The sequence below is a fragment of the Camarhynchus parvulus genome, chromosome 9 (assembly GCF_901933205.1).
Source record: "Camarhynchus parvulus chromosome 9, STF_HiC, whole genome shotgun sequence".
Classification (NCBI taxonomy): Eukaryota; Metazoa; Chordata; class Aves; order Passeriformes; family Thraupidae; genus Camarhynchus; species Camarhynchus parvulus.
This window is the reverse complement of record NC_044579.1, coordinates 18,250,958-18,278,748: the sequence shown is the minus strand read 5'-3', so window position 1 is coordinate 18,278,748 and position 27,791 is coordinate 18,250,958. Positions and strand designations below refer to the sequence as shown.

General features: G+C 41.1%; 1 protein-coding gene across 1 annotated transcript in view; it reads right to left on the bottom strand.

Annotated features, from left to right (window-relative positions):
• SLC25A36 (solute carrier family 25 member 36) overlaps positions 1 to 8,994 on the bottom strand; it is a 30,252-nt gene extending 21,258 nt beyond the window's left edge. The window contains exon 1 of the mRNA XM_030954316.1: positions 8,788 to 8,994. Coding sequence (XP_030810176.1) covers positions 8,788 to 8,828 — 41 coding nt within the window. The 5' untranslated portion in view covers positions 8,829 to 8,994. The remainder of the gene's footprint in view (positions 1 to 8,787) is intronic.
• Positions 8,995 to 27,791: the final 18,797 nt, after the last annotated feature.

Here is a 27,791-nt window from a genome sequence, read left to right as displayed (position 1 = left end):
AAAGATTTATGCAATATGCACACAGGACTATGTGTAAAAGCTGGTAAAATCTGTGATGTTGCCATTTAGTAACATCTTCAAAAGCCTGACTGTATTTTGGTCACTGCACCATGAAAGCAGCTATTGTCCAAATGCTCCCAAGCTCTGCCCACTTCAGCAAGGCTGACCAGGTACTCTAGAGTAGAAACTGCAAAGCCAGAAGAGCTCAGGTGGCTGACCAGGTTTGCTTCAGTCTGCTTTCATTCCTGAGAGTAAACCAAGGCAAGCCATGCACAACTTGTGCTGACGGCAGTTCCTGCCCTTCTGCCCAACCACAGTGCAGCCAGAGCATTCTGCCCTGCCCAGCTCTGCTCACTGGGCAGAGCTTGGGAGCAAGCCAAGGCTTCTTCAGAACTCACATATTAATGTCTACAGTCCTAGCTCTGCAACTGCAGCCTTGGAGGGAAAAAACAGCAAATCCACAAATTCTGAGTTTCAAGACAGTCTCTTCAACCTTTTCAGAGATCAGTATTCTTAACACTGCTAAACACCCTTCTTAAAACTATGGCCAGGACACTACCTATCTCCTTTAAAAAACAAACAATCCAACTCAATGAAGCAAACCTAGATTTCAGTTCAAGTATTAATGCTAACTACAGCTCAGTCTGAAATCCACTAACACATAAATACAATTTGTACTAAAGTCAAAGGGCCCATATTTGCTTCCCCTAATAAATATATATAATAACATATAAATAACAGGAAGTGCTTTATTCAGACAAGATAGTTATCAGCTTTTTTCCTAAGGCAAGAAGCTCAAACACCCCCAAACCCTTTAATAAGCTGTAAGCCTGAAGCCTGTTCAAGTAATTTTAAATTTTTTTTTCCAAAATGAAAAGGAGAGTTCAGTCCAAATTAGGAGTAATAGCTAAGACTCAAGATATCCTATAGATTTTCATAGGAGGGGAGCCTGATTTCTCCTCTACCACAGAGAATACCAAAAATACAGCACGGCATCCTACAAACCTAATCCTGTTTGTATGAAGTGAACTCAGAGTAGAGATGCCAAGTAGAAGCCTGATGTTCACTTAACACTCCATTTAAACCCAGTGACCTAGAGGTATCCTATTACTAAGCCTAAAGGCATCCTGCCTGTCCCTAGTTCCAGTATTAGACTGCAGTCTTTTCTCTGTCAAGGTTTAATTGAGGTAAGATATTGAGTTTCTTTGCCAGTCTGGAAAAAAAGTGTCATCACAGGAAGATGAAAGACAGTCTTTCAGTGGGTGCTGCACACATGCAGTTCCAGCCTGACACAGACATCAAAGCAGCCTGCTCTGAATCAGCAATACACTTGCTTCTAACAGTAAGCTACAAATAGACTTATTTTAAAATTAAAAGTTGCAGAAAGAGGGTAGATATGCTAGTATTTATTTTAGCCAGGGATGGAAATAGTAAGAGCTTGTAATGTGAAGGTTCAAAACAAGAACAGCACATGAGAAGCACACGTAGGTCAGCTCCCAAAACAATTTGACCTGAAGCTACTGAAGCTCTAAAGCTCTGAGAAAGACAGAAAGCTGTCTGTGCTTCCTGCAGTTCAAGCCAGACCCCACTCCATGGTAACATGCCTGTGCAGGCAATGAAGGAAGTTGGCTTTAGAGTTTACTTCCTTTCCTGCAACCCCTCCATTTCTGTTCTCCTTGAGCTCACTCTCTTGAAAACTTTTCTGCATTTATTTTGGACAGGTTACACGAGAACTTGCTTTCAAGCAACAGTAATCACAAGAGAAAGCACAAGGTATGATTTATATTAATGAGATAAATGCTATGGAAGTAAGGAAGAAATGAGGACCAAAAAACTTGACCTGCATTCTTGAACAGGGCTTGGAGTTTGGAGCCTTTACCCCTCTCACCCCCCGGCTACAACAGAGCAGAAACGTTTTCTGAAGTTGAAGATTAACACTGACCTGGAGCTCATGCCCTGCACGCCCCCCTACACCACACTCCAATCACAAGGGGTGCTGGCCTGCAGCACTTGTACCAGACACTCAGGGGGATGGTCAGACACCCTTCACTCAGCAGGGGGTTACTGGGAAGGGGGCTCATACACAGCTGCTCTGTGCTTGCTGGTTTGGCTGCAGCAGCACTGGGCACTGACAGCCAGCAGATAAACAGCAGGCAGCACCACGCTCACAGGCATCCTAAAGAAGCAGCAGATTCATCCACCTCCCTTTAAGAGCCTTTTCCTGCACCACATTCTGCCATTCAAGTAATTGCAAATAATCAGCACCCTTGGCAGTTTCTTGCTGCTGTGTTTCTCTGGTTAGGCTTTTCTTAAACAATTTAAGATGTCCCCACTGAACCCAACAATATTTTCAATGTTTTCCACTACGTATTGATAGTTTGAATTAAACTTCTTCGCTGTCCCCAGTCTTCAGGATCTCAAATTTCTTCTTACGGCTGAAGAAAGCTAAGAAGTTTAACAGTGCTGTGTGGTTCTGTAATGTGAGTCTTGGCAAAATCCCCAAATTCTACTTCTGTCAAAGTAACACATCACTTTCCCAGCCCTCAAAAAGCCCCATATAACAGAGACAACATCTGAAACGGAAGGAGTGAAAGAAATGTTTTGATATGTTGAGGAACCAGAACTTTCTCAATGGTCACAAGAGTCACTAAATTTGAATTATAAAGGCATAATCCAGTAACTACCCTGACTTGTCTATTTCACTTGACCTTTAAGATAAACACCTCAAGGCTTGACAAAAATCTGTTTATGAAAAACTGTCAATAAACAGAGTTTGTGGGTAAACAAAAAGAGGAACAATTAAAAATATACGCTCTGTACAAATAAGCAACTTTTAAGAAGCATAGCAGCTGTTCTGTTACAGCATCAAGGACAGTGGATTTTACTTAGAAATGTATTTCCAGCCTTGCTTATTTAACACACTCCTGGGAATACCACCAGAAACAGCTATGTTTTTGTGCTCGAGTCCTGCCAGGTCACTGACAGTCAGCCACCAGCTCCAGCCTACAACAAGTGCTCTATAAATTGCCAGCAGATTGCTGGCACCTTTCCTGCTCCCCTCCTCACTGGTTCAAATTAAGGGGAATACTTTTAGTTTGTGGTTTAACACAAATTAGGAACTAGAACAGTTCAGAAAAACATTTTTTTAGCAGTTTGAAAAACATGAGATTTCTTCTCAATAATGCAGCTAGGATTTTGTAAATTACTTCAGAAATTTCTACTACCTAAAACCACTCCAGGCTTGAGTTCTTCCAGTCATGCATGCACCAGGCCCCAACAAGTGTGACTTGTAGGAACATTTACTAATGTGTAACTTTTTCTCCAGGATTAGATGAATTTCACCCGCTAGAGTAAGTAGGTGAATAAACACACTCCTGCTGACACAGTATAAATGGGAAGTGAAGAATGGCAAGACTGAGACACTCCCATGTCTGAATGCTTACTGCAGTTTCCAGTGAATGCTATTCAGAAGACCACTTGCACATCTTACCTATCCTAAATGTGATATTTGCCTCTAATCAATGTTTACTACAAGTCCTCTTCAGCTTTACCATGTGAGTATAAAAAATCTTGCAAAGCTGACTTCAAGCAAAAATACCTTGATCATAAAAGGATATGAGAATCCACCTGCAAGCCCCAAGTAATTTGAAGGGCAGAAAAGCAGAGATCAGTAGGTAAATCTACAGAACTAAACACATCAGTTAAAAAAGGAAGACTAAAATCCCACTATTAATGCAGTCAAGCTAGAGAATTAAAATTTCAACTTGAGCCTTCTTGTACAATTTATGAGATGTCACGCTCAGTGGAACAAGACACATGGACATCACAAGATGTAGTTCTCATCTGCAGGATCACAACAAACCTAAAAGAAAACAAAAACAGCTGTCTACTTGACCTCTCTTGGACTGAAGAACCTAGGAAGATGGCAATGGTCTCCTAAACTAAGGAGAACATTTCGCCTCCAGAAAGCATATACTGAAAGGAAAAAAAAAGCCCAACAAAAGAAACCTCAACTACCCACATCTAATGTGATCCCAACTGGTGATTAAGAAGACCATAATCCCACTGATTTAACAGAAACAAACCTGGGGCTATTGGGCCTTAAATTCTGCTAACTGTTCAATAGGTACAGCTCTGACAACCACTTTCCTCAGACACATCTGCATTATTTGTGTGACACTCCAAGGAAAAAAAATACACACATGCTTCAAAAACCTAAATCTGTTTGGCACTCAAATCCCAGGTTCTCCTTCCAGACATGGCTACACAAGAAAGTTCTCTTATTATTGCAAGGTTAAGGTGTCAGCTAAGGACTCCCTGCCCTTGTCCAGAGCAGCTAAGTGTCTTCTACTGGTACCTTTCAGCCCTGCAAGTACCAACAGAGAGAGCTCCAGCATGGATAAGGGTCTCAAATTCAGCCATGGACTGACTAAAAGTGCTCTAAAGCAGATTGATATTCCAAATGGCACTGTAGCCTGACTTCCAACTAACACTCTCAGTGCACATTTTTTAATTCCTTGAGATAATGATGCCTTTTATGAAAACAAAAGCCATGGCTGTCTAGTGCTAGTTTCAGATTCACCTTCCACAGCAGGTTTGTAACCACACCCTCAAAGACTTAAAGATAAACCTTGACCCTGTTATCTTGGGTCTACTTTAATGAATGTATTTTACCAGCTACTTATCTTTTCTGTACGAAATGAAAGTTCCATGCAAACACTGGCTGTCTAATGAAACAGCACATAAACTGAGCTCAAAATTCTGTCCAAAAAAAAAGTATCCAAGCCACTTACAAACAGAACAGAACTTTTTCTCTCTTCATCAGTTACTGCAAATTCAGGTTCCAAGTCTACTAGCAGTTTCATGCACATGTCTTACAACCAGAGTAACTTGCACATCAAAGCTGCAGCTTTGGATATTACATTTATATTATCAGCCTTCAGAGAGTATAGAAGGGCTTTAGCAAGTTCAGCTTTCACAAACAGCATTCATTAATCCAGAACTTTCAGGGTTTCCCCCATATAATACTGTTCAACTAGAGTACTAGCAGCCACAAACCCTTAATCACTCTACTCACCGATTATGTTTCTTTGCTGAAACTTAAAAAGTGTAAGTTAAGCTCACATCTATAAACTACAAATACTAATCAAACTTGTGGTGTGTAATTGAACAGTGTAAAAATAAAATCCCCTGATGTGCTGCCACATAGAAACTTACAAGTGAAAACAGGAAAAACACCACCAGGGGATCAAGCATCACTGGGTTCCATTATCTAAAGCAAACATCAACATGAACAGTGTAGCTTTTATTAAGAGACTGGGTAAATCAATATTTACAATAACATTTGTATTAAGTAAAAACAGCTCAAAGCACCTAGAAAGAAATGTGAGAAAAATACCAGTGGCACAGTTTCTCAAGTACTGACAGCAATTTTCATGCAATTTAGTAACCCCAGGGAGCAAACCCCAATCTTTCAACAAACACTGTCTTATTTCACACAAAAGTGTACCTGAACATAAAGATAACCTAAAGTTTGGACTGAAAGGCACTAACCTCCTTCTCACTTGCTCTGAAATACATCCAAGGTTATGCCACAAATGTGTTTTAGGGCAGAGAGGAGCTGAGTGCTTGGCAACTCAGTTATGGCTCAAGGGGCTGTTTCCTAAAATAGTGTAAAAAAGCCCCCATCATCACAATACCTGCTACACATTATTAACAACCTTCTGAAATCAGAAAAGCCCAAGGGTCTCTTACCTTTCCTTCACACATTTCAGCAGTGTCTTATTTGCTGACAATTCAGACACTTATGTTAAATACATCTTCTGCACCTTAACCATTTCAGCCTCCGTAGGGATTTGCTAAGAACCTCTGTCAGACAGACTGTGATTACAATTACAGACCAATTTGAGACAGTTCTATAATCAAGATAAATAAAGAAGCTCCTCCCTATACTTCCTCACACACTAAATTAGAAAACAGCCAAATTTCTGCAAGAAACACCAAGAGTGAAGTAAAGAAGCAAACCTGAGACTATCCAAGTGTGAAGTCAGAAAAGCAGCTGCCCACCTCCTAACCCAAATCCCTCCTTTTGCTGAGGAAACAACACTGACATAAGTTCACTGCTCTGATGGAAGTTTGTATGGTATACCATTACTGTCATAAGGTTTCTGGAAATGAAGACTAAATCATAAAAAACTGAACACTATTTTTGTAGCCAACACCTGAGTTGTCACTGTATGGTTGCAAGGCAGTACATCCAAAACATATGAATCTTTTCTACATAGCAAAATATTAAGGTTTTCTACTACTTTTTAAAAGGAGTCTGACAACTAAAATAGCAGCCATAACTTACTACTTGAACTAAAAATGTTCATCTACATCCCACATTTCAATCACATGACTTTTTAATTTAAGAATGAAGAATGTTCAAATGCATGCTTGAATAAATAGCACCTGAGTTTATACTACCAACATAATGCCTACAGTGACAACAGCTGCTATTTGACCAAGTGGGAGAAAAAGAGAAGATACACATGAAAACCCCTTACAGCCTAGGCAGCTACAGAGAAATCCCAGGACAGTCCCACTTAGGCTACTAAACCAGCAATGTCATCTGTCAAAGTTTCATTATAGAAAGCAGGAACTGAAGAATGAACTTGAACATCTGGGGGGAAGAAAAAAAAGAAACCAGCAGATAATCATGTTGTTTCCATAGAGGCTCTGGTGCAACTTAAAGGCAAACAAAGCGACAAAGCTTCCTTCCTCTAAGTTTCACTGAAGACTAAAGATCACTCAGGTGATCTGCAGTGCACCATGCTTGCAAAGTCATGAGATGACCCCAAAAAACTCTTCTACTGCCAAATGTGACCAAATACACAGTGTTAGCTTGGGTGAACTAAGGTTACAGGACACATGTGGCTCACACTCAGCCTTTTCCTCACAGCATAACCCCTAACCCAGCTGGCCACCACCTACCCATCGACCAGACTGCTCTGCAATAAATAGGAATGAGCAAGCTGAGCTGAGCAATCCTCATCTGCTCTCAAGTTGCAAGTTTACAAACCTGTTTCTGACATAATGCACAATTCTGCTCAGTAATCTTCCCTGTGCAGAGCTGTCAAGCTGAAGGACCACAATCAGACACCACTCACAGAATCCTTAGGGCTGGAAGGGACCTCATGTTGTCTGATGTCCCTGCTAAAGTAGGGTCACCTGGAGCAGGTAACACAGAATCACGTCGAGGTGGGTTTGGGATGTCTCCAGAGAGGCAAACCCCACAAATTCCCTTGGCAGCCTGTTCCACTGCTCTGCCACCCTCAATATAAAGTTCTTCCTCATGTTGAGCTGAAACTTCCTGTGTTTTAGTTTATGGCCTCTGCTCATTGTCTTGTTGCTGGGCACCACTGAAAAAAGCCTGTCACCATTCTCTTGCACCTCTTTGAGATATTCATATGCATTAATGACACCTCCTCTCAGACTGGACCAGAAAACAGGCCCAGCTCCTCCAGTCTGCTCTCATAACACAGATGCTCCAGACACCTCATCGTATTTGTAGCCCTCTGCTGGATTCTCTGCAGCAGCTCCTGCTATTGCTTTTCTGAATGCTTACAAGGATGCAAAGCCTGCAGAAAACAGTACACACTACTACATCTTGGGCCTCCTGCTGCATAACTACTCTCCTCTTAAACAGGGTGGAAGGGGATGAAAAAGCCCCCACACAGGCACTGGATCAGGTGTACAATACTTCAAAGTGTGCCAGAAGCAGAGAAAGTACTGACACGTGTCCAAGTCACTCAGACTTGATCAGAATCAATCAATCACTGTTCTTCCACCTCAAACACCTCAGTCCAGAAGCAGCAAGCTCATCGTCTTCTGTGAAAAATCACAGCTTCAAGCTCTCTCACGGGATGCAAGGTGTGTCCTCTATCACTTCTGTCATGTTCACTACCCAAACGCTCTATCACAATCAAGGACCCCCAGCTCTCCCTTTTAGGGTGAGTGCCCTTCCCACCCCGCCCCTGGAAGAACCACAGGCTTCACAAATACAACCCACACATTTTGAATCCTAAAAACATACATTTTGAAACTTCTTTAATAGCTGCAAAGATACAAAAGTTACCTCAAACCTAACCAAGGCTACATCTTTATTTCTGAGTACATTTTCCCCTCCCATTTCTTCTGCCTTTGTGGCTGGAGAGCTGGAGGTGCCAAAGCCCCGCAGGGACGCGCAGCACACACCGGAGCGTTAACCGCATGGCACGGATACAGCGGCCCCGGGCAGAGCGTGCCCAGCGGGCAGTGCCAGCCCGCGAGGCCGCCACGCCAGTCCGGGGGCTGCTCCCTACAGCGGGGGAACCTCGCACGGCGGGCCCTGCGTGCTTCTCCACGAAAACGCCAGATCAGGGCCAAACCCGGGAATGCGATCAGAGCGAGGGGCTGGTTTTACGGGAAGCCTCCACCCCCGCCTCCCCAAGGGCCCGCGTTCCACCCGTGACACAACGCAACACCCGGGGCCGGGCCCGACCGCGCGCAGCGGGCCCGGGAAGGCCTCAGGGCACGGGGCGGGAAGCCGAGCGCCGCCCGCTCCCTCCTCCCCGCGGCCCCTCGGGCACGGAGGAGCGGGACAGCCCCCGCAGCCCTACCGAGATGTCCCCAGGCAGCCGTTCCAGGCCGCCGCCGCCGCCCCCAGGCCAGGCCAGCCAGCGGCGGGCACGGGAGCGGGGCCAGACCCGTAGCGCAGGGAGAGGAAGGGGAAAGCGCAGGAGCAGCGACCGGGGCTTCACCTACCCGCCGGCAAAGAGATGCACCAGGGTGTCTCTTTGGCTCATCCTCGTCGCCTGCACCCGGGCGAGAGGAACGAGGAGCCGGGCGCTTCCGCCCCACACTCACGGCGCCGCTCCTGGCGGAGCTCGGCATAAATACGGGCGGGCCAGCTCCGCCTCCCGCTGCCGGCGCGGATCCGCAGGCACACGGGCCGTCAAGGAAGCGGGGCCTGGGCCGGGCCCGCCCCTCGCCGCGGCCACTGCAGCGCCGACAGTGCGTGGCTATGAATATGCATACATGAATATGCAAGCACCCCGCAAACAGAGGCTGCTATTGGCTGCGGTAGCGTGACAACTGCGCAGGCACCGGGCCCGCCTCGTGAATATGCAACGAACGTCCTCGCCCCCGATTAAACAGAGGCCGCCGTTGGCTGCGGCATCTGACGTCAGGTGCGCGGTGCCTCATAAGGCCGGGAGTGGGCGGGGCGGAAGGCCCGGGAGGCGGCGGCGCCGCGTGTGGGGCGCGCTGGTGGCGGCGGCTGGCCCTGGAGTTCCAGGGCTGCTCCCTGTGCTGTAGTGTGACTCTGCCTGAGCAGGGACGTGGGACAGGTCCCTTCCAACCTGACTCCTTCTGTTACAGCCGCTGGGGCTGGGAAGGTGACAACCAGCAAGTGCAGAAAATGCGGGGAAAAGGGTAGAAAAAAGAGCCCCAGTGCCCTCAGCACCCCAAAGCAGCAGCATTAGGAAGGTGTGTGGTGGCCTCAGTTGTTGTTTCCTCTTACTCTTGAATTCTGGGTCATCGCCTCAGCTACTAAGCAATCCCATCTCCCAAAGAGGCACGCCAACACTGCTCCTTGGATGTTTCTGATGGGACTATCCTGGCTCGTGGAGTGGCTTTCATCTTGACTTTCCTCAAAAATGTAGGGATAAGTGATGCCTGTATAATGTAGATTAACGTTACAAGGTGCTTATATAGCTTGAGTTATAAGATACCAATGTAACCTAAATAATGACTTTATATATATCAATATAACCTGATATATCTATATAACCTAAATCATGACTTTTTATATATCAATATAACCTGATATATCTATGTAACCTGATACCAATATAACCTAAATCATGACTTTTTATATATCTATATAACCAGAATCATAGCTCTCTATATCTGTATAACCAGAATCATAGCTCCTGAATCATAGCTCTTTATACCTATATAACCTGAATTGTAGCTCTTTATACAATGTAATGGCTAATATATGGTTAACTAGTTGCTTAATGCTAAATAGACAAAAAAAGAAGATAAAACCTGCCAGGTGGATAGCTTTAGAGAAGTATAGTACTAATGAAAAATTGACAAGTTAGCCACAAAATAAAGAATTTAGGCTGGTTAAGACCAGACAGACCAAAGAACGCCGTAACTGCACATGGTACAGAGTTGAAAAATTCAGATATGAAGATGACCCTGGAAACCTTCATCAAAGACCCCCAACAACCCCTGAACTGGGGAGGTGCAAGTGCAGTGCAAAAGAACTGTCTAATAACCATCAGATCATACCATGTAAATTAGTTCTGGTGTGTATGTGATGATGTTACAGTGACATAGGAATCCCCTAAAGAGATAGAGAGGGATTAAAGTCCTCCCAGAAAGGGGTTGGAGTCCCTGGAAAAATACAAAGGGATTAGAGTCCCCAACAGAAGTCTGATGACTTTTACTATTGGTTTTGATCTTGGAATTTTGAGTTTGATTGCTGTATGTGTTGTTTGGTGTATTTTGTATAAAATTGGTGTTGCTTTTTTGTGTGTGTGCTAACAACTTGCTAGTGCCTGCTGTCTGCCAAATGCTTTCACTGTGTTGGTACCTTAAGAGCTGTTGCTGTTTGAGTTTCTGCCAGAAATTTTTACAGTTTGTTTTGCTAACAGTTTTAATCCATGTCCCACCTTGCTTCAACATCCTGTTTCATTCCTTCCATTTATAAGACCCCAATTCCTTGTTTCATGTGTGGAATACCATGTTGGTTCAGTGTCCTGTGGTTGTGGGACCCTTGGGTGCATATTGAGTGTTTTAATTGTAAAAGAAAATATGAAAGTCTGTCACACCTCTGATATCCACTGTGTTGGGCATGGGGGGCCGAGAGCTGATGAAAGTAAGATTTGTGTTCTTGCTATAAAGTGCAATCGCGTACAATTGAGGTTACATTGAAATGAGACATTCCAGCTGTAAGGAAATAGTAAAAAAGAGCCCTTTAGAGTGTTTTGGCCCACTGGAGGGAGCTAGGAGCCATTTCAGGAAGTAACCTAAAGAAAAGGGATTTATTAAAATATTGCATCCAATGGTAACCTCTTTATTGATTGGATGGAGGGGGGAGGGAAGTAGCCTGTGAATGGTACTTTAAATAAAAATACAACGTTATGAAGACTTGTATGAATAAGATCTTCATGTTAATTTTCTTTAGTCTTTCTAATACTTCAAGAGCTTCTAGAAGAGTGAATGAATGTAGACTATTACAAAACTGTGACCACTAAATTCATGTTCTCCTCTTTACCTGTTTTTTATTTCTAGGAGCTCAACACTTATAATCTGAGAAATTGTCAGAGACTATGCCATATTTTCTTTAAATTTCTCAAGGTAATGTTTTGTGTAATTGCACTTGGTGTGGGTTTTCCTGAGGATATGTGATGTTCTCCTGTATTTCTTTCTGATGCAATAAGATCGAGGAATCCTGCACTGCACAGGGAGTGGGGTGGGAGTGGAGAAGGAATATTCCACCTGCAAGGCACAGTTTTCCAGGGCTTAAAATCTGTTCTGTCTCAGGGCCAGAATTAGTACCAACACAAATTGTCTGTGCCTGAAGAACTATCATGGGTTGTAAATTCCAGGGGATGGAGTGTTGGGAATACATCCCAAACTGGAGTGGCTAAAGGTAGGGATGAGGTGAGATGAGATGAGACGAGACGAGACCTCCTTACAAGTGCACAAAGCAAGGTAAAGTCTGAGGACTTGGCAGCAACAAAATGTGAGTGGGCTGTTACTCCAAGAGGGAAAACAGTGAGCTGCTCTCACAAGGAAGTCAGGCTAATATTAGACTCTAAATTACAACTTTTGTGCTTTGGGAAAGGAGTAGTGGGTGATTGAGGCTTCTTTTTTTTTTTTCATATTCTGTTCCATGGAAGGCATTTTTAAAAGCAATTTGATTCAACATTTGTAAGTGGATGTAGTACAGCTTGTTAAACAGCCAGCAGTAATCTCCTGATATGTCTGGCTTAGAAATGAGACTTGAGCTCATGCTTATTGATGACACTGAGAAATCAAACTGCTTCATTATTGCTAATGAAGGTGGAAAGGTTAAATTTAGATCTAGAATAAGCCTCTGGGAAGAAACTGGATGGGTTTCTTTAGTACATGTTCTATGAGATCTATACAAGGTTGGTTTTTTTTTTTTGGGGGGGGAGTGGATTTTGGGGTTTTTACTCCCTTTTAAATACAATTTTCCTGATATTTTATCTAGTTTGTTTCCATAAACTGTTCCAAAACAGGGGAGATGGTGGTTCAGTTCTCACACAGTGTTCTTTTTCTCTCTGCTAGTATGTTCACAGAGCTTTTCAATGAAGGGAAAAGAATTTTAGACATGTAAATCCCAAAATCTTAAGATTGTCCTATAAATAACTCGCCTTCTGACTTGTGTGACTCAGACTCCTGTGATAAATACCACCAGCATGAATGGTGAATTTGGGATTTTTGTTGTCAGGAGTTGGGCATATTTTAATTTGTGAATCTGAAATCACAGCAAGATATTACAAGAAATATTTTAGCTTATAAAGTGTGCTGACTCTGAAAGGGAACAAAATGAGTGTATTTGTACTGTTCCTTTGAAATGGTAGAATTGAATTTGTGCAATGGTGTGAAGTACAAGACATCTACTCTATCCTAGCAAAATCTGACCACTCTGCGAGATTTAAAAAGTGCCTTGACTTTATAAATACATTTCTATCAATCTGTTTATTATTATATTTGAAACTCCATTTCATAAATAAGGAAGCAGAATGAGACAAGACAGATGTTTAATCAAAACCATTGTACAGATCAGTGACAGATTTAGAAATAACCTTTTGACCAAGAGAGCCAGCAGGGAGGGTGTGATAAACAACTGTCTTAGTACTTTTTGTAGGCCTTCTTTTGCTTGAGAATGGAGCAGCCTCTGTTCCTTGAGGACATAAAAACCTTTGTAATACACATTTGTAAACACATATTTGTAAGTCTATTGCTCAGTTGCTTGTTTATCTAAAATCTGTACCTTACATAATATTCAGAAAATAAAGGAGAAGAGGACAGGGAAAAAGGAAAATAAGTAGGGAAAGAAGAAAAGAGGGGAGGGTGATCTGTAAAAAAGGAGTGGGAATATCAGTACCATGTAAATGAGGACTGGGAGAGTGGTATATGGGTTTTACAGTCAGGAACAAGCAGGTGCTTACTACAGAGTAAAGGAAATAATTCCTCATGGTTGGCCCTCATGACAGCCATGGTCAGCACTTTGCATGACAGGCTGTCAGTTTTTACAGCTGATTTATTCAGAGAATCAAGTGTACAGAAAAGTGATTGAGATTATCTGCCAAATGGATGCCTTATCATATCAAGGAACACTTAAAAGATTTGTTTTGTTTAGACTGGGTAAATAAAGGCTAAGAAAAGATATGATTTCTGCTGAAAAAATCTGTCAGAGCAATAAACTATGGAGACAAGAGCAGTAAAATACTACATAAGCTAAAGGTCAATATTAGCAGAGTCACCAGGAGTCATGAAAAAATTCGGGTAGAGAAGAAAAAGTGAGAGTCTGTGATGTGATTTTCTACGTCATCTGGAGGGTAGAATGAAAGATTTCTAGTGTTGTATGCACCCTGTGCCCAGCTGAGTCTCAAATTGTGGCAGGAGGGCTGGGTTACCTTGTCAAGGCATCTCTCTTTTGAAGGATGTGAATCCAAATGCAGTTCTGTTTTAGCCCATCACCACAGCAAGGGCTTCTGCCCTTTGCTTATTTTGAGAGAGCTGTGTAAACAATGTCCCATGGCTCAGAGATAAATTTCCTGATGTGAAAACCTCCAAATATTTGAGAAATTTACTCACTTCTAAATGAAACAGAACTTCTTCCTTTTATTTTTTAATCAAAAGCCAGAAGGAAATGTGATTAATTTAGAAAAGGTGAATGTGTGACTGCGTAGGTTTTGCAGATATGGAGCGGGCAAATGCAGGGAGCTCAGCAGTGGTGTGCTTACTGCCTGCACCCAGGTTTGTGTTTCTTGGAGAGGCTGGGTCTCAGTGCAGAGGGATCACAGCAGCACCCCTTTGCTCTCTGGGCTGTGCTGGCCTTTGATGTTTCATGTGAACAGCCTGCTTAGGACAACTGAGCAAACCCAACTCCCCTAGATGTGCCTGGAGGCTGTGAAAGTGTTTTCAGGCCACTGGCAGTTGCCTAGGGGAGCGAGTTACCTTGCTGCTCTCCCTTGATAAATGTGGTTTAATAATTAATGTCCATCTGGAGAAGATGTTACTTCTCTAGCTTGTCTAAGCCTGGACAAGGAATTTGCTGACCCAGGTGTACATTAGAGACATAAGCTTCATTATTGCTAATGAACCAGTTAGAGAAATATTGCCAGGAGTCTTTGTTTTTTGCAAGAGATAATTAATTGGAAGTTTTGGTGTGTAGCTGCACAGTATAGTTAGTTTCCTGGATATTATGCACATGACACAAAGCTCAATTGGAGCCTCAATTTTGAAGTGTAGAAACCATAATTAGAAGGAAAATTGTTATGTCAGCTGCTACTCTAAAGGGAGAATGTTGAGTATTATTAACAGGTTGTTTATCCTAATGGGCCAAATATTATTTCAAATGTTATTTTTTGTATGAAGTTTCAGTGTTTTCTGTAGGCTGTGGAAATGTCTTATCATGTTCCAGATTCTTCTGACCGTCTCATTTACTTCCAGAAATGATGGGGGAACAAAGTTTATTTGGGTTTGTTTTTTTAAAAGGGTCAGATTGTAATTGATTTTCTGTCCCTGAACAGTCTGTGGAAGTGATTCCTTTGCCTAGAAAAAGCACTTGAAGAAATGGAAAGAATCTACTTGCAGTGTAAGCAATGCCAGTTTAAAAGATGTTTAACAAAACCAAAAGGAACACTTAGAAGTTGCTCTATTTTATTCAAGACTTTGTGGAACACTTTACTTTCAAGGATCCTTACAAGGATTTACTTGACCTTTAAAACAACAAGATTGTGATGAGCAAGTAATGGTTCTGGGACAGGATATCAGGTCAAACAAGTGAACTCCCCATTTCTTCTGGAATTTCTTTAGCACAAGTGGGCTCATGTAAGTTCTGGGGATGCACCACAGTCTCAGATATAAAGCCCTGGTAACTCTTCGTTTCTCAGTGCTGTTATTTGCTCTGCTGTGAACACAAGCTCACTTATTTTTAAAAGTGTTCTCTAATCAAATACAGTGAGTTATCTTTCCCTAGTTCTTTGAAAATACTCTGCAAAATCTTCTCTGCATTTTTGGTAAGCTTAAATACAATGAACTTCAAGCAGTTTCATTCATAACATGCTGTATGTGCCTCAGCCTTGATGAAATTGCAGCTTGGATGACTTTGATCTTATCAGCCTTGTGGAAAGAGCAGTGTTTTTTGTGATGTGAAATGAGTGAGATTTGATGGTGGTGGCTTTGACAAACTAATCTTTCAAATTTTGACTGGATTTCAAGCTTGGTTGTTAGTCACTGTGGTGGGAAGAACTATATTTAATTTTTTCCTATGACATGAAGTGATGAGGAAATTGAATTTATTATATTTTCACGATAAAACATGGTGTATTTATCCCCATAAATGAAATAGAAGTTCTGCATAACCCACTGTCAATGGCGACCTAGATTTCAAGCCCCCTATTTGTAATCATACTATGAAATTTTCTGTCTCTCTTTTTAAAAAGGATCTTTTCAATTTCCATCTCTCAAAGTGCAGGAATTCCTGGCTAAGAATACACTCTTTATTCTTTATTCCAGTTATATTTGAATCTTATCTTGATTTTAGTTTGCCATGTGTGCCAAGCAGAAGTCTATGTGTTCACAAAGCCAAGTCTGTGTGAGATTATGCAATACACATGTGCTTCAAGGGCCTCCAAACAGAATTCAGTGTTCCTAAATCCAGCTGTGTAGTACAGTACTGACTTTGTTTTCTGTGTTCTACAAGACCTGAGTTCAGATTAGTATAAATTTGATTCCTTGCCTGTCACTGTGTTTTATCCAGAATGGAGCATAGCATTGAAATTCTGAGATGTTTGACCATATTTTTCTGTGAAGTGGAGTCTGAGGGGAGCTTTGCTGAGTAACATGAAGCTGATGTCTGTCTTCTGTTAGAGCAAGCGTTTTGAATTATTTTTTTTAAAGATACTACCAGTTACTATAAACCAAGCTCTTTCCTAACCACCATCTGTCACTGCAAAGGAAGGAAGGAACATCCCCACTGGAATCAAGGTGAAGTAGGAGCCCAGCTCCCACTGCTCATTCCCACTGTCCTTCACAGTCTTTCAATGATTTGGTGGTGTCAAGAATAAGAATACTCAAATAATGAAAGTCATCATTCTGGATGTTAAAATAATGGTCAGAAATGGATATGGACAATTCTAATATCTGAGGGAAGATGGAAGAGGGAAGCATTATAACTTCATTCAAGGAATTGTTTTATATGTGGACCCTGCATCTCTGGGATGCTGGTAGAGATACTGATGGAGGGCTTCTGAGATAAATGTTGGTAACAAAATGGCAGGTTTTTATTGTAACAAAATGTAAAGATCTCTCTGAATGGCTTTAACCTCTGGTCTTTTATATTTTAATTTTTTTAAGGAACAAGCACTGAATGATAATACTTGGGTTCTTGGCTCTCTTCTTAAAAATCTGAATTTGTAGCATTTGGAGGAAAAGTTACTTGCTGTTCTGCAACAATTATTCCAGAAAAGTAAGCTAATGGTGAGCTGGATCTGAGGTTATTATGTCTGCTGCTTCCTTCTGGTTAACATAAAATTCAATTAAGAATGTATTATTCTCAGGGTTTGACAAGTACCAAGGATTTATCACAATGAGAACACTGCCTTCCTGTTGTTTACAAAAAAACACTGAAACAAGCCCTCTAGGTTATAATTCAACTCCCCTACAATTATCAGGCTGACACTTTATAAAAATGCTATTGAAGAAACCCTCATTAAGAGTGTGTTCAAACCACATTTGAAATATAGGCATGAAAAGTAATTCAGAATACACTGGTGAGCATGACAAGAAAGACGGTCCATGTTTTTTACAGGGACTCCTCATTCCATATTATGTAAGAGAGTTACTGAAACCAATTGCAGTGATACATTTAAATTTTTGGGGGGGCGGGGGTGAGATGGGAACCCTGAGATCTGAACATATGTCAAATGATACAAGTGAGACTTTCAATGTCACTTAACTTACATTTGCTGTGAACAGATGGGATTTTTGTTTTCTAATTCTCTGAGTTGCCTTTAGGAATTCCATCCTAGACCAAATCCAAGATACAATTTTTTTCCCAGTCACTTAGTCACACCAAAGACTGAAGATGTGAGTATATATTGAAAATTGTGCTCTTTTGCACTTGTAGTTATTAGTGATATTTTCTAACTGGAGGAACTGTAATTAAAATCAGATGGCAAATATATCCTGAAATTTTTATGCATGAAAAACTTGCCAGCACTATCAGCTGCTGATGCCATTTTAGAAACATAGGGCTTTTTGCTTGTTATATCTCAATGGGTTGTTGTGGAAGTTTATTTTCAATCTCAGCCTAATTCTGGAAACAAGGAGATAGAATACTTAGAAACATAGCTCCACAGTGTCCTCATTTTTGTCCATGCTTTAGAAGAAAGAATATCACACCTGGAGTTGGATGTTGCTCATATATTTTTAAACAATACTGGTGTGTAATGCTGGGAAGGAGCATGTACCATGATGTTAATGATATGCAATTAGGCAGCAGTCTGTAAAACCCCCAAACCAAAAACTCTTTGGTGATCAAAAGACAGGGTTACATTCCAGCAGTTGGATAAGCATATCCACTATTTTGACTGCAGTTTCCAGGAAATTCAGTAACTGAAATTTGGGATCACAGTCTCTATAGAGGCTCAACTTAATTGCTTTAATGATCTTGGGCCAAGTGACTTCTCTCACTGTACTGTAGGTGATGCATTGGTGTGTGTGAAGGAAATACTTCAGTTGGAATAAAACTGAGCATCCTCAAACAGTGTGACATTTCCAGCTCCTCAGACTCTGTGTGGAACCTAATTCACACAGAATGTGATCAGCTGCACTTCAGTGTTGGCTAATCTTCAACTGCAGTCAATAAATCAGCCTGGCCAGGGAGAGACCAGGCGAGTCAAACATGTACTGTGGTGTTTGCTTTTGTAGCCTTTTTGAGAGGTCAGATAATGGAAACATCAATTAAAAGCAGGATAAACAGCAGGGCTCTTCCAGTGCAATAGTGTTTCCCTTTCTTAAATGGGAGTGTGAATTTAGCTTTAAAGGAAGCAGCCAAATCATTGTTTGTGTTTATAAGCAATATAATTCAGACTTAGCTGGTGAAAACTTCAGTGCTCAAACTTCTTTCATAGAATACAGAGTGTAGGTTTTGAGTGAATATGTCAATGTCCAAACGCTTTTTACTGAAAACAGTGGTTTGGTTTTTTTCGACCTCATTGATTTTCCAGTTATAATTCAGGTTTGTGTGAAGGAACTACTCCCATTTGGATAAAACTGAACAAACTTCAATGTGTCACTTCCAGGCTCTAATGGGACCTAAGTGTACTATTTCCTAAGTGTCTTTGCCAGCAATGATCTTTTCTATGGTGAGTGAGACTACAATATTTATCCATTGACCTTTATTATTCGGACTGTTTTATGAAAATATCCTATTTTCCTCCACTGTCTTGTAATCTAATAGACTTGATAAATACCATGGTTTTATCTCTGTTTTTGTTGAGTGTATATTTTGGCTCCCAGTCATGTTTCATAGGCCCCAAGCAATGATGTCTGCAGTAGGCAGAGGTGCCATTGCTGAGACTGTTGTTTGACAGGAAAAGAAAGTGCTGATTCAGAGCATCTGTTGAGAAGTGCTTTCGCAGGGAGTTTGTCCTCAAAACTGGGAAGTAGGTTGTTCTGACTCCAAGAGCTGGTGATCTTGGCCTTGCAGAGGAGAGAAGTACCTCTTTATGGGGTTGTGTTCTGTTCAACAACAGATGTGTTCACCTGGCCGTAGTTCAGAGGATTTACAGGAACCTTCTTAGAAAAATGAGTCAAAAGGCAACATACTCTGGTAGTTGATGGTGATTTCTTACATTGCACTGGATACTGCACAATAATTTGGCAAGAAGGCAGAGCCAGCTGTGAGGTGGATGGAGCCACATATGTTTCCACACCCAAGAGAGAGGTTTGTGTACAGAATTACAGTCAGGAATAAGGCTGAGTGAAAGATATCAAAGGTTATTCACACAGAGATGTCTGGATTTGTAGATAAATTCACTTGGATTTGTTGTTTTTGTGTTAACTTTCTGACTATAAAAGAGTTTCATTGCACTGAAGTCTATAAAGCAGTAAATAGTGAAGAAGTACTTGAAGATTATTCCATTCTGAACTCAAGAGCCTTGTATGACTTGTGTTTGTGGTCTCTTTCCCAAACTTGAAATGGTGATACCACTTGAAATGTCTTCCCATTTCCCCAATGGCACCTTGCCACTGCCACCACCCAGAAAAGCTTAGTGTGGAGAGATGCCATGTTTTTCTCTCTCACATGCTGCAGCACTGCAAAATGATGCAAAATTAGGTTAGAGCTTCTACCATGCTGAGCTTCTGTAGCAAAGCAGGGAACAGACACCAGCCAGGCTCCTGCTTGCTTGCTGTAGCATCAGGTGGAGGGAACAGGACATAAGTCATCTGCAGAACTTTGAATGCTTCACTAGAACTGTTTGACAGAAGTAAGTGATCAAGGGCCAAGTGGGAGAAACTTGCTCTTTGCTTTGGAACTGACTGTCCTCCCGTGAGAGTGAGACAGTGGCAACAGAATAGCAGTGACAGCAGTGTGAGCTGCTCCTGCAGAGCCTGGCTTCTCACTTCTCACAGTTTGCATGTGTGCACTATCACCCCACATGTGAGGTAGCTCTTCAGATTTTAATTGCAGATAACTAGTGCATGTCCCAGAACTGGAGGAAACCCTGAAGATTTTCAAATCACCACCAGACTGCCTGTTTGCTCTTCTTCTGTTACTAAGAGGTGTTCAGGAAACAAGGCCAAAATTGCCATTTTACAACACTGTGGTAGTGTTTCATTCTGGGCATCAGGGAAAACCTCTAGAGGTAAATGTTGTTTCTCACTGGAAGTGCTCCAGACAAGCAGGTTGGAATGATAGTTCTGATGATGTCCAATATTTAAGGTGAACTTCAGAAGGAAGTGAGTGATAACCTTTGGAATTATTAAATTATCACCCAAAAATGCATTTGACATTTGTATATGAAGTACACACCTGGCAAAGTATGTGAGATACTTACATGATATGGGTCAGTTCAGCTGAGCCATCTACTGCAAGAATAATTCTGCTGGGCAAGGCTTTATGTCTGGTACTGCTGAAAGCTTCTTGCTCCGACAGGAACCACAGTGCAGGATATTAAAAAGCTACAGATGTTTCAAGAAAGACTGCAGTGGCTGCCATAATTTCCTATAACAACAAAACCCCCAACAACAAACAAAACAAAAACAAAGCAACAAACAAACAAACAAACAAACCCCCCTCAACAACCCCCCTCAAACAAAACAAAACAAAAAAGAAAGAAAAGAGAGAGAGAGAGAGTCTGACAATGAGGTTTAGGTGCAGGGAGTCTAACCAGTGAACTTCCAGTTTTCCATATAGAAGGGTGAAGTTACCAAATGTTATAAGAGAGAAAAAGAGGAGGACAGCTTTTAGGAGGTTCTAAATTTATACAGAATTCAGGGTGAAGTGGGACAACTAAGTTCTGACCTGACATATTGCTTATCCTCTTTTCTTGGCATTTACTTTCAGATAAAACCAGCTGGCTTCAGAAAAGTGGTTCAGTGCCTCCATGACCTGAAACTGGAGCTATTGTAATTGACAGCAGTTCCCTTTCTTGTATTTATCTTAATAAATGAAGTCCTTTTCCTATCAGGGATGTTTTCAACTTCTCTAAACACATTGTTTTCATCAATATCTGTGGCTGTCCTGCTTGGAGCCCTTTGGACTCTGCACCATTCCTATTCACACGATGATCTCACATTCCTCCTGGAGACAAAAATGTGTGCTCATGCAGCTAGAGAGTGGAAACTTACTGATTGTACAGAGCTTGGCAGGAGCTCCTGTTCCAGCCTCCTGACAGGAGCAGGGACAGGCTGCATTTCTCTAAGTGCTGAGCCAATCGAAGCCTTCTTGTCTCTGCATTGTCTCTGGTGCTTCTTCTCTCCCTGTTCCTTTCTCCATTCTTATGACAAGTATGCACAGCAAGAAAGCTGCTTTTTTCTGTGCCTAGTCAGTGTTGTAGGCAAGGTTTGGAGCAAATGCAGACCCATTGTACCAACGTTTCTGCAAGAGCCCTGCAAGTGGAACTGCCTACAGCAAGAGCACAGATAATGTTTTATGTCTGACACATCCACCTTTTAATATATTAGAGCAGGAGATAGAACAGTTGCTTTGGAGTCCCCAAATGAATCAGCAGTGCAAACTGGTTTTCTCCTGCCTGGAGCTCTGTCTGTGCTCCTTGTTTTAACTCTTTGCTAGCCACAATCCAGACCACAGAGAAAACTGCAGTAAATGAAGTTCCTTAACTGCATGAATGTATGTTTTTACTGTAGTATTAATTCACATCAACTATTGCCTGCAGTGGAAGTATGTTGCAAAAGCGGCATCTGTGTGGGGCTATATTGGAAGAGAGTAGCTCAATGCATAATATTTTGTCCCATTTTCCTTTTTGAAATATTGATACTAGCAAGATTTAAGCAAGTGGTTCAAGCACATCTGGTGACCCCAAAGCCATAACAGTGCAGATGCTTTAGGGGAAGGTTTGGTGAGTTACTCCTGAAGGTTCAGACAAAGGCAGCCTGTTCTACCCTTCCTTCCACTGCTTGATGCCCTTTTCATGAAGTCTTATAAAACATGCATTTTGAATGGGTCATGTTATGGGCACTTACACAGTCACTTCACATTGATTTAATGACCAGCATTAAAGGTATGTCTCCAAATTTTCATCAAAATATCCAAGATTAGCTTTGGAACTGGGTTTGTTTATAAACTTTATTTTGCTTCTTTTTAAAGTTTATTAATAAACTTTTTTTATTTATAAGCTTTATTTTGCAGACATGCATTTGCATCCAGTATGCCTGAATTTCTGGTACATTAAACCTACCAGAAAAAAGACTTAGTCATCTGTAATTGTATTATTAAAATGGCCAGTCTGATATTTTAAAATTTAAGTCTAAAAGCAAATATTCTTATTATAATTCTCACAGGTTTTAAAGAGTAAAGGAGTTCTAAAGAGCTAAGTCTGAGTTTGGCTAAGCTGTAGTGCAGTACTAAGTATAAATCCACTGTCAATAGATCTCTTGTAGGTATGAATGCCAATAGAGAGGAGGATTAGTGCAGATTAGGAAAAGAAGCAACCCTTGATAGAATGTAGGTATGGGAAGATGGTGTTATTTCAGTTACAATTTTAAGAGATTTTTTAAAAAACCTATAGTTCCCTCCTCTGTTCTGCTAGAAATCAGAAAATATGTTTGAGGACAGGTTCTCTTTTCACTTGCTCTGTTCAGCAGGTCTCCTTCTAGAGTAAAGACAGTGGCATAAATGGTAGGAATGAAAACAGCTACCAAGATTTGGGCTTTGAAGCAAACAAGTCGTGCGTGTAAACCTGATTCTTCTTAACTTCCACTGCAAATTTCCAGCATTCCCAGGTGCTGAGGTTGTCTCATCTGTTTTAGGACATAAATTAATGGGCAATGCTTAGTGAGCCACATTCTTGGCTGTTGCAGATCTCTAGTAACTTTGGAAGCTACGCCAAGTTCACAGTGCTGAATTTGGCCTACTCCTATAATTCCCAGTTCTGCATATTAATTTGGATACTGCTGAAGGGGGGCTTAGAAACTGAGTCACTGAAATAAATCCAGTTAGGAGGATGGACATTCTAAAAGCAGTATATGACTGATGCCATGGGCCCTGCAAGCTCAGGGTAATTAGGTTTCATACTTCACTTCTTGCAGCTGAGCTGTTGCCTAAGGTTCAGCAGAATTTCCTCTAGTGTTTATAAATTCAGTCCTGGCTGCAGAGTCTCTGGACGATTCACTTGGCCACCTCCTAGTATTTTGTTTTCCTGCTTCCTTAATACAGATCCTAAAACCTTACAGATATTTTAATTTACTGCAGCCACCTCCTTTAAATCAAGAAAATCAATTATTTGACCTTCAGAAGTAATCAGACCTTCTCAGACTTTACTGTGTTTTTTTCCTAAAAGTAAAATGGAAGTGTCTTTAAGAAAGGTTATAAATTTAGCAGAACAATTCCTTTCTGTGAAGAACATTCATCAGGGAAGGGCTCATGCCAGCTCTGTGAAAAACCACACACGTGGATGCAGTGTGGAACAGAGACAGAAAATGCTGCAGGTGCAAGGCATTGAGAAAGTCTTGGATCTCACTTAGCTGTACAGAATCCACTTCTCTGTGGGAGAATCTTTCATTTCCTATACTCAGCTTTAAAAAGCAGAGTCAGATTTCTTTAAATAAACATGCAGAATGCATGTTCTAGAGAAAGTGAGAGCCTGTTCAAAAGCCTGTTCAAAATGAAATCAGTGCACTCAGTAAGACTTCCATGGGAGTGGCTTTCACCTCAAGCAGTTGTATTTTTCTGTCCTTTTTCTATCTGAGTAATTCATATAAAGTAATGTAATTTATTTGAAAACAAATTAAAGGGATACTGTTAGTTCAGGGAAAAAGTCCCTTTACTCCAATATTATTACCCCCTTAGAACCCCCTGTTCTTTTTAATTGATTTAAGCTAATAAAATCCAATTTTCATGAAGCAGCCACACCAGTTTGAATCACTCACAGGCTGTCAGGCACCATTCTTGAAAATACACTACACCAGGGAAACTACGTAAATAGGACGGAGAAAGGGGAGGAATCAGCAAAGTTAAGGTCCATCTTATGTGGGAATATTTCCTTTTATCAAGTAAGGTAGCCAGCAATCCTCCCTGCTGTGTTGAAGAGCAGAGGACAACGGCACTGGTTGTAAAAACTGTACATGATCACTGTAGCTCTAGGAATTATGCACACCTGGGAAATATTGCCACACATCCTTGTGGTCTGTTTAGTTTCCCTTATATTTACTTTCTGTTAATTAATTTGTGTCTTTCGGATGCAGAGACCACAACTGCATGCTGTACTTAAGATATGGGTAAGGCAAGGATTTCTACAGCAGCAAAATGATACTTTCCAAAATGTTTTCTCTTTATATTGACTCAGATATCGAGAGTCCTAGAAAAACAGATGGTTTACACAGCTTTATTTCCTCTGATTCAGATATAGGAAGCAGAAAAGCATCTAAAGATTTACTCAGATTGAATTAGGCAGCAGTTATGCCTTGTGTGGTAGGGCCTTACATCAGTACTTGCAGGAGGAGGTGAAGCAGCTGCTGCATTTTTGCTGTACTTGGAGTGACTGGTTCCTCATGGATGCCAGAGGTCCATTCTGAATTGCACTATTTCCCAGCAGGGCAGTCCATCTCATGAGGTATCTGGAAGATAATATTTTTTATTTTGGTGAAAGTGTCCCACACAAAGAAGACACCGAAATTCATGGCTGTTCTGTGGTGTTGAAGCAGCATCCAGCACTCCTGGTGTGAAGAACTGGACCCTAAAAGTGCAAGTCACCCCTGTCTGCACAGCCTGTCTTGATGGAGCTGGGCATCAATTATTTCTCTGATCTAGGTATGAGTAATACAGTAGAAAGGAGCTTAGTACCAGCAGTTCCTGAGAAATCTGCCAGTGAATTATTAAAACCAGTGTTTAATTAAAAGATGCACTCAATCTCATCGCCAGAGAAGCTCAAAGTAGGACATGTGAATGACTGAGAGCCAGTTCAGACCAGTTTTCTCAGAACACCACTCACAAAAGCACTGGTAGGGGAATTATTCTTGCAACACTGCTTTGTAAAGAGAAAGAAATCTAATTTTTTCCTTATCAATGCAGGGCCTGTTGCTTTGCAATTTCTGAAAACTCTTTGACCCTTTCGTGGGACTAACATACATCTTATGATTAAACACATCAAATACATGCATGTTATTGTTCAACACATCAGATAAAGTTTATTTTTCCATTACCACAGGAACCAATTTAAATTAAAAACTTTACTAAGTTGGATTAAACAGGACTTCATCTCAATCCAGTCCTCCTCCCTATACTGCTACATCCAAAATTTCATTCCAACTGATCATTTGAACTCACTCCTTTACACAAAAGCCATGAGGGTGCATCTGCATCAGTTCCAAGCCAGTTTCCTTTGAGAAGGATTCTTCTATCACCTTTTCAGATGCAAAACATTTAGTTATGTTAGAATTTTTCCTTCTGTCTTTTTTTCTCCCCAGTACTTAGGATGGAGAGGGGTGAAAGACTGCCCTTAATGAGCAGCTCTGGATTTAATTTTACGTGTCCAAAGTCTCTGTAGAACTTCATGTGTGGACACAGGGAAAGTAAAAGTGTAAGAAAGGAAATTCAGACTAATGACTAAAATTTCTGTATTGGTTTTATGTTGGTTGCATAAAATGAATGAAAAAACTATTCAAGGAGGACTCAAGCCTTAAAACCATGATAAATTTTTTAGGTAGCACTGGAGGAAAAAATTTCAGGTGACGTGTTGATCTGCCAGTTATCACTGATTTCTCACTACTTCTGTTGTATCCATAAGTATTTATTGACTTATCCTCATCTGGTGAGAAATCTTTGAGGTGAAAATATAGGTGAATTCACATTTCACTTTTTGATGCTACCAAAAGGCCGCATGTTAATACAAGTAGCGGTGGAGGCAGTTGTTCTCTGTGAGTGAGGACAGCCCTTCTCAGCCTGAGGTGCTGACAGAAAGGAGAAAATCAGATTGTCCAAATGTTCATGGTCTGTACATGTGTGAATGTGGAGGCAGGAAAAACCCTTTCTTCATTTATCCTGGCCCTTAAGCAAATACTTCATAATGGGGGGGAAAAAAATCTCCTTACATCTGTGCAGGTCTGATTTAGACTCTGCATTAACAGATAGGAATTGTGTGTAGAAGCTCTGTTTATTAATGGCCTATTGATATTTTGAGCATTAAGTCATCAGCAAAGAACAAAATATAGTACTAAAACTATTTCCTGAAGTTGAGACTGACATGCATTCCACAGGGCATTGATATTTATTTGCAGTTATAGAAGAATTTTATTCTAGTTTGATAACTCTAAAAGAACTGAAAAATGCAGACAGAGGATGTCAGACTAAAGAAGACACATGGCTTCCAAAGATACAATTCTATTTTGTCTAAGTTTTGGGGATTATAATATCTCTCTTTCCTACTTTTGTAATCCTCTTGTTTTAAGGAGACTTTGTGTACTTTCAAAATTAACATCTTGAATGTATTTTTTCTCTCTTTTTAAGCAGTTCTGTGAGAACATTTTGCCCTCTAGTGGTGCAGAGAAGTGAGACTCAGCCCTTGCAAGACCTGTTAAAAATATTAAAAGCCATCCATGATATAATGCTGAAAATTCAGCTCCATAGGTCATCAGCTGTTGTGAGCTATGTTTCAAGGGCCAGAGAAATAATGAGTTTTGAAAATGTTCTAAATACAGTTGATTGTTTTGTGCAATCAGTTGTGAATGTTGATAAATAATAATGAAAATTGTTCTAAAGTGTCCGAAGTGCTTGAGTATTCACAGTAATTTGTTTTTCTTCTTTGTTGTAAATCAAAGGGAAAGGATAATAAGAAACAGCCTTTCGCATGTCCCAGAAAGAAAACATGCATGATATACCAGTGTTAAATAAAAAGGCTTTAGGCTGGAAAAATAGAGATTTAATCAAATTGCAGCCAAAAGATTTATAAATGTTTCCTTTGAAAAGCCTAGCTCTGAACGATTAATATGTTAATTTAGAATAAATTTAATTTAGTTAGTCAAGCTCAGAATTCAGCTAATTTACACTACAATGCCTCTTATTTTATGTGTGTTTTTAATGTCTCTTCATAATCAGAGAGGCATTAGAGAAAGTCCAGCATTACTGAAATGCTTTTTTTGCCTCTGATGATGCTCCTGGTCTCCACAGCTTCCTTTGGCTTATTCCAAAATATTCTCAGGCTTGAACAAGTCCAAAGAACGAGTTGCTCGGGCAATCCTTGCAGGAGGTGATTTCCTCTGAGCTGTGCTATGCCAGGACAGCAGTGACCACAGGGAGGCAGGGCACGCCAGCCTTAGTGAGCAGGGAAACTGCAAACCTGCGAAATGCCAAGTGTTTGTGCACTTACCACATCCTAAACCATAAAAGCTTGCCCTGCTCCTGCTGATGTCACATTTTGCTTGTGCTTTTAAGGAAGACACAGAAAATGGTTGTAGACAAGATCAGAGATCTACTGAAGCAGTGAGATGCTTGATTTTCTTCTTCTTCTTTTTTTTTTTTTTTTTTTTTTTTTTAACAGTAGCTGGTGTGCAAAGGAAATGACACAGATGAAGCAATGGGGATGTGCACTGTGGTTTGGACACCACAAAACCAGTCCTGTTCAGTTTTTCCATACCATGAACTTCAACAAGCGTTTAAATTTTACATGCAAGGAGAGGCAATCCCAAGGGAGCTGGGCCCTGGGAAGAGTTCCTCCCTGTGCAAGGTCTTCTTTCTTTTTTAAACTCTCTGCTCAGTATGGCTGAAGCAAACAGCAAGGTTCCCCCTCACACATCATAAAAATAACTACTTT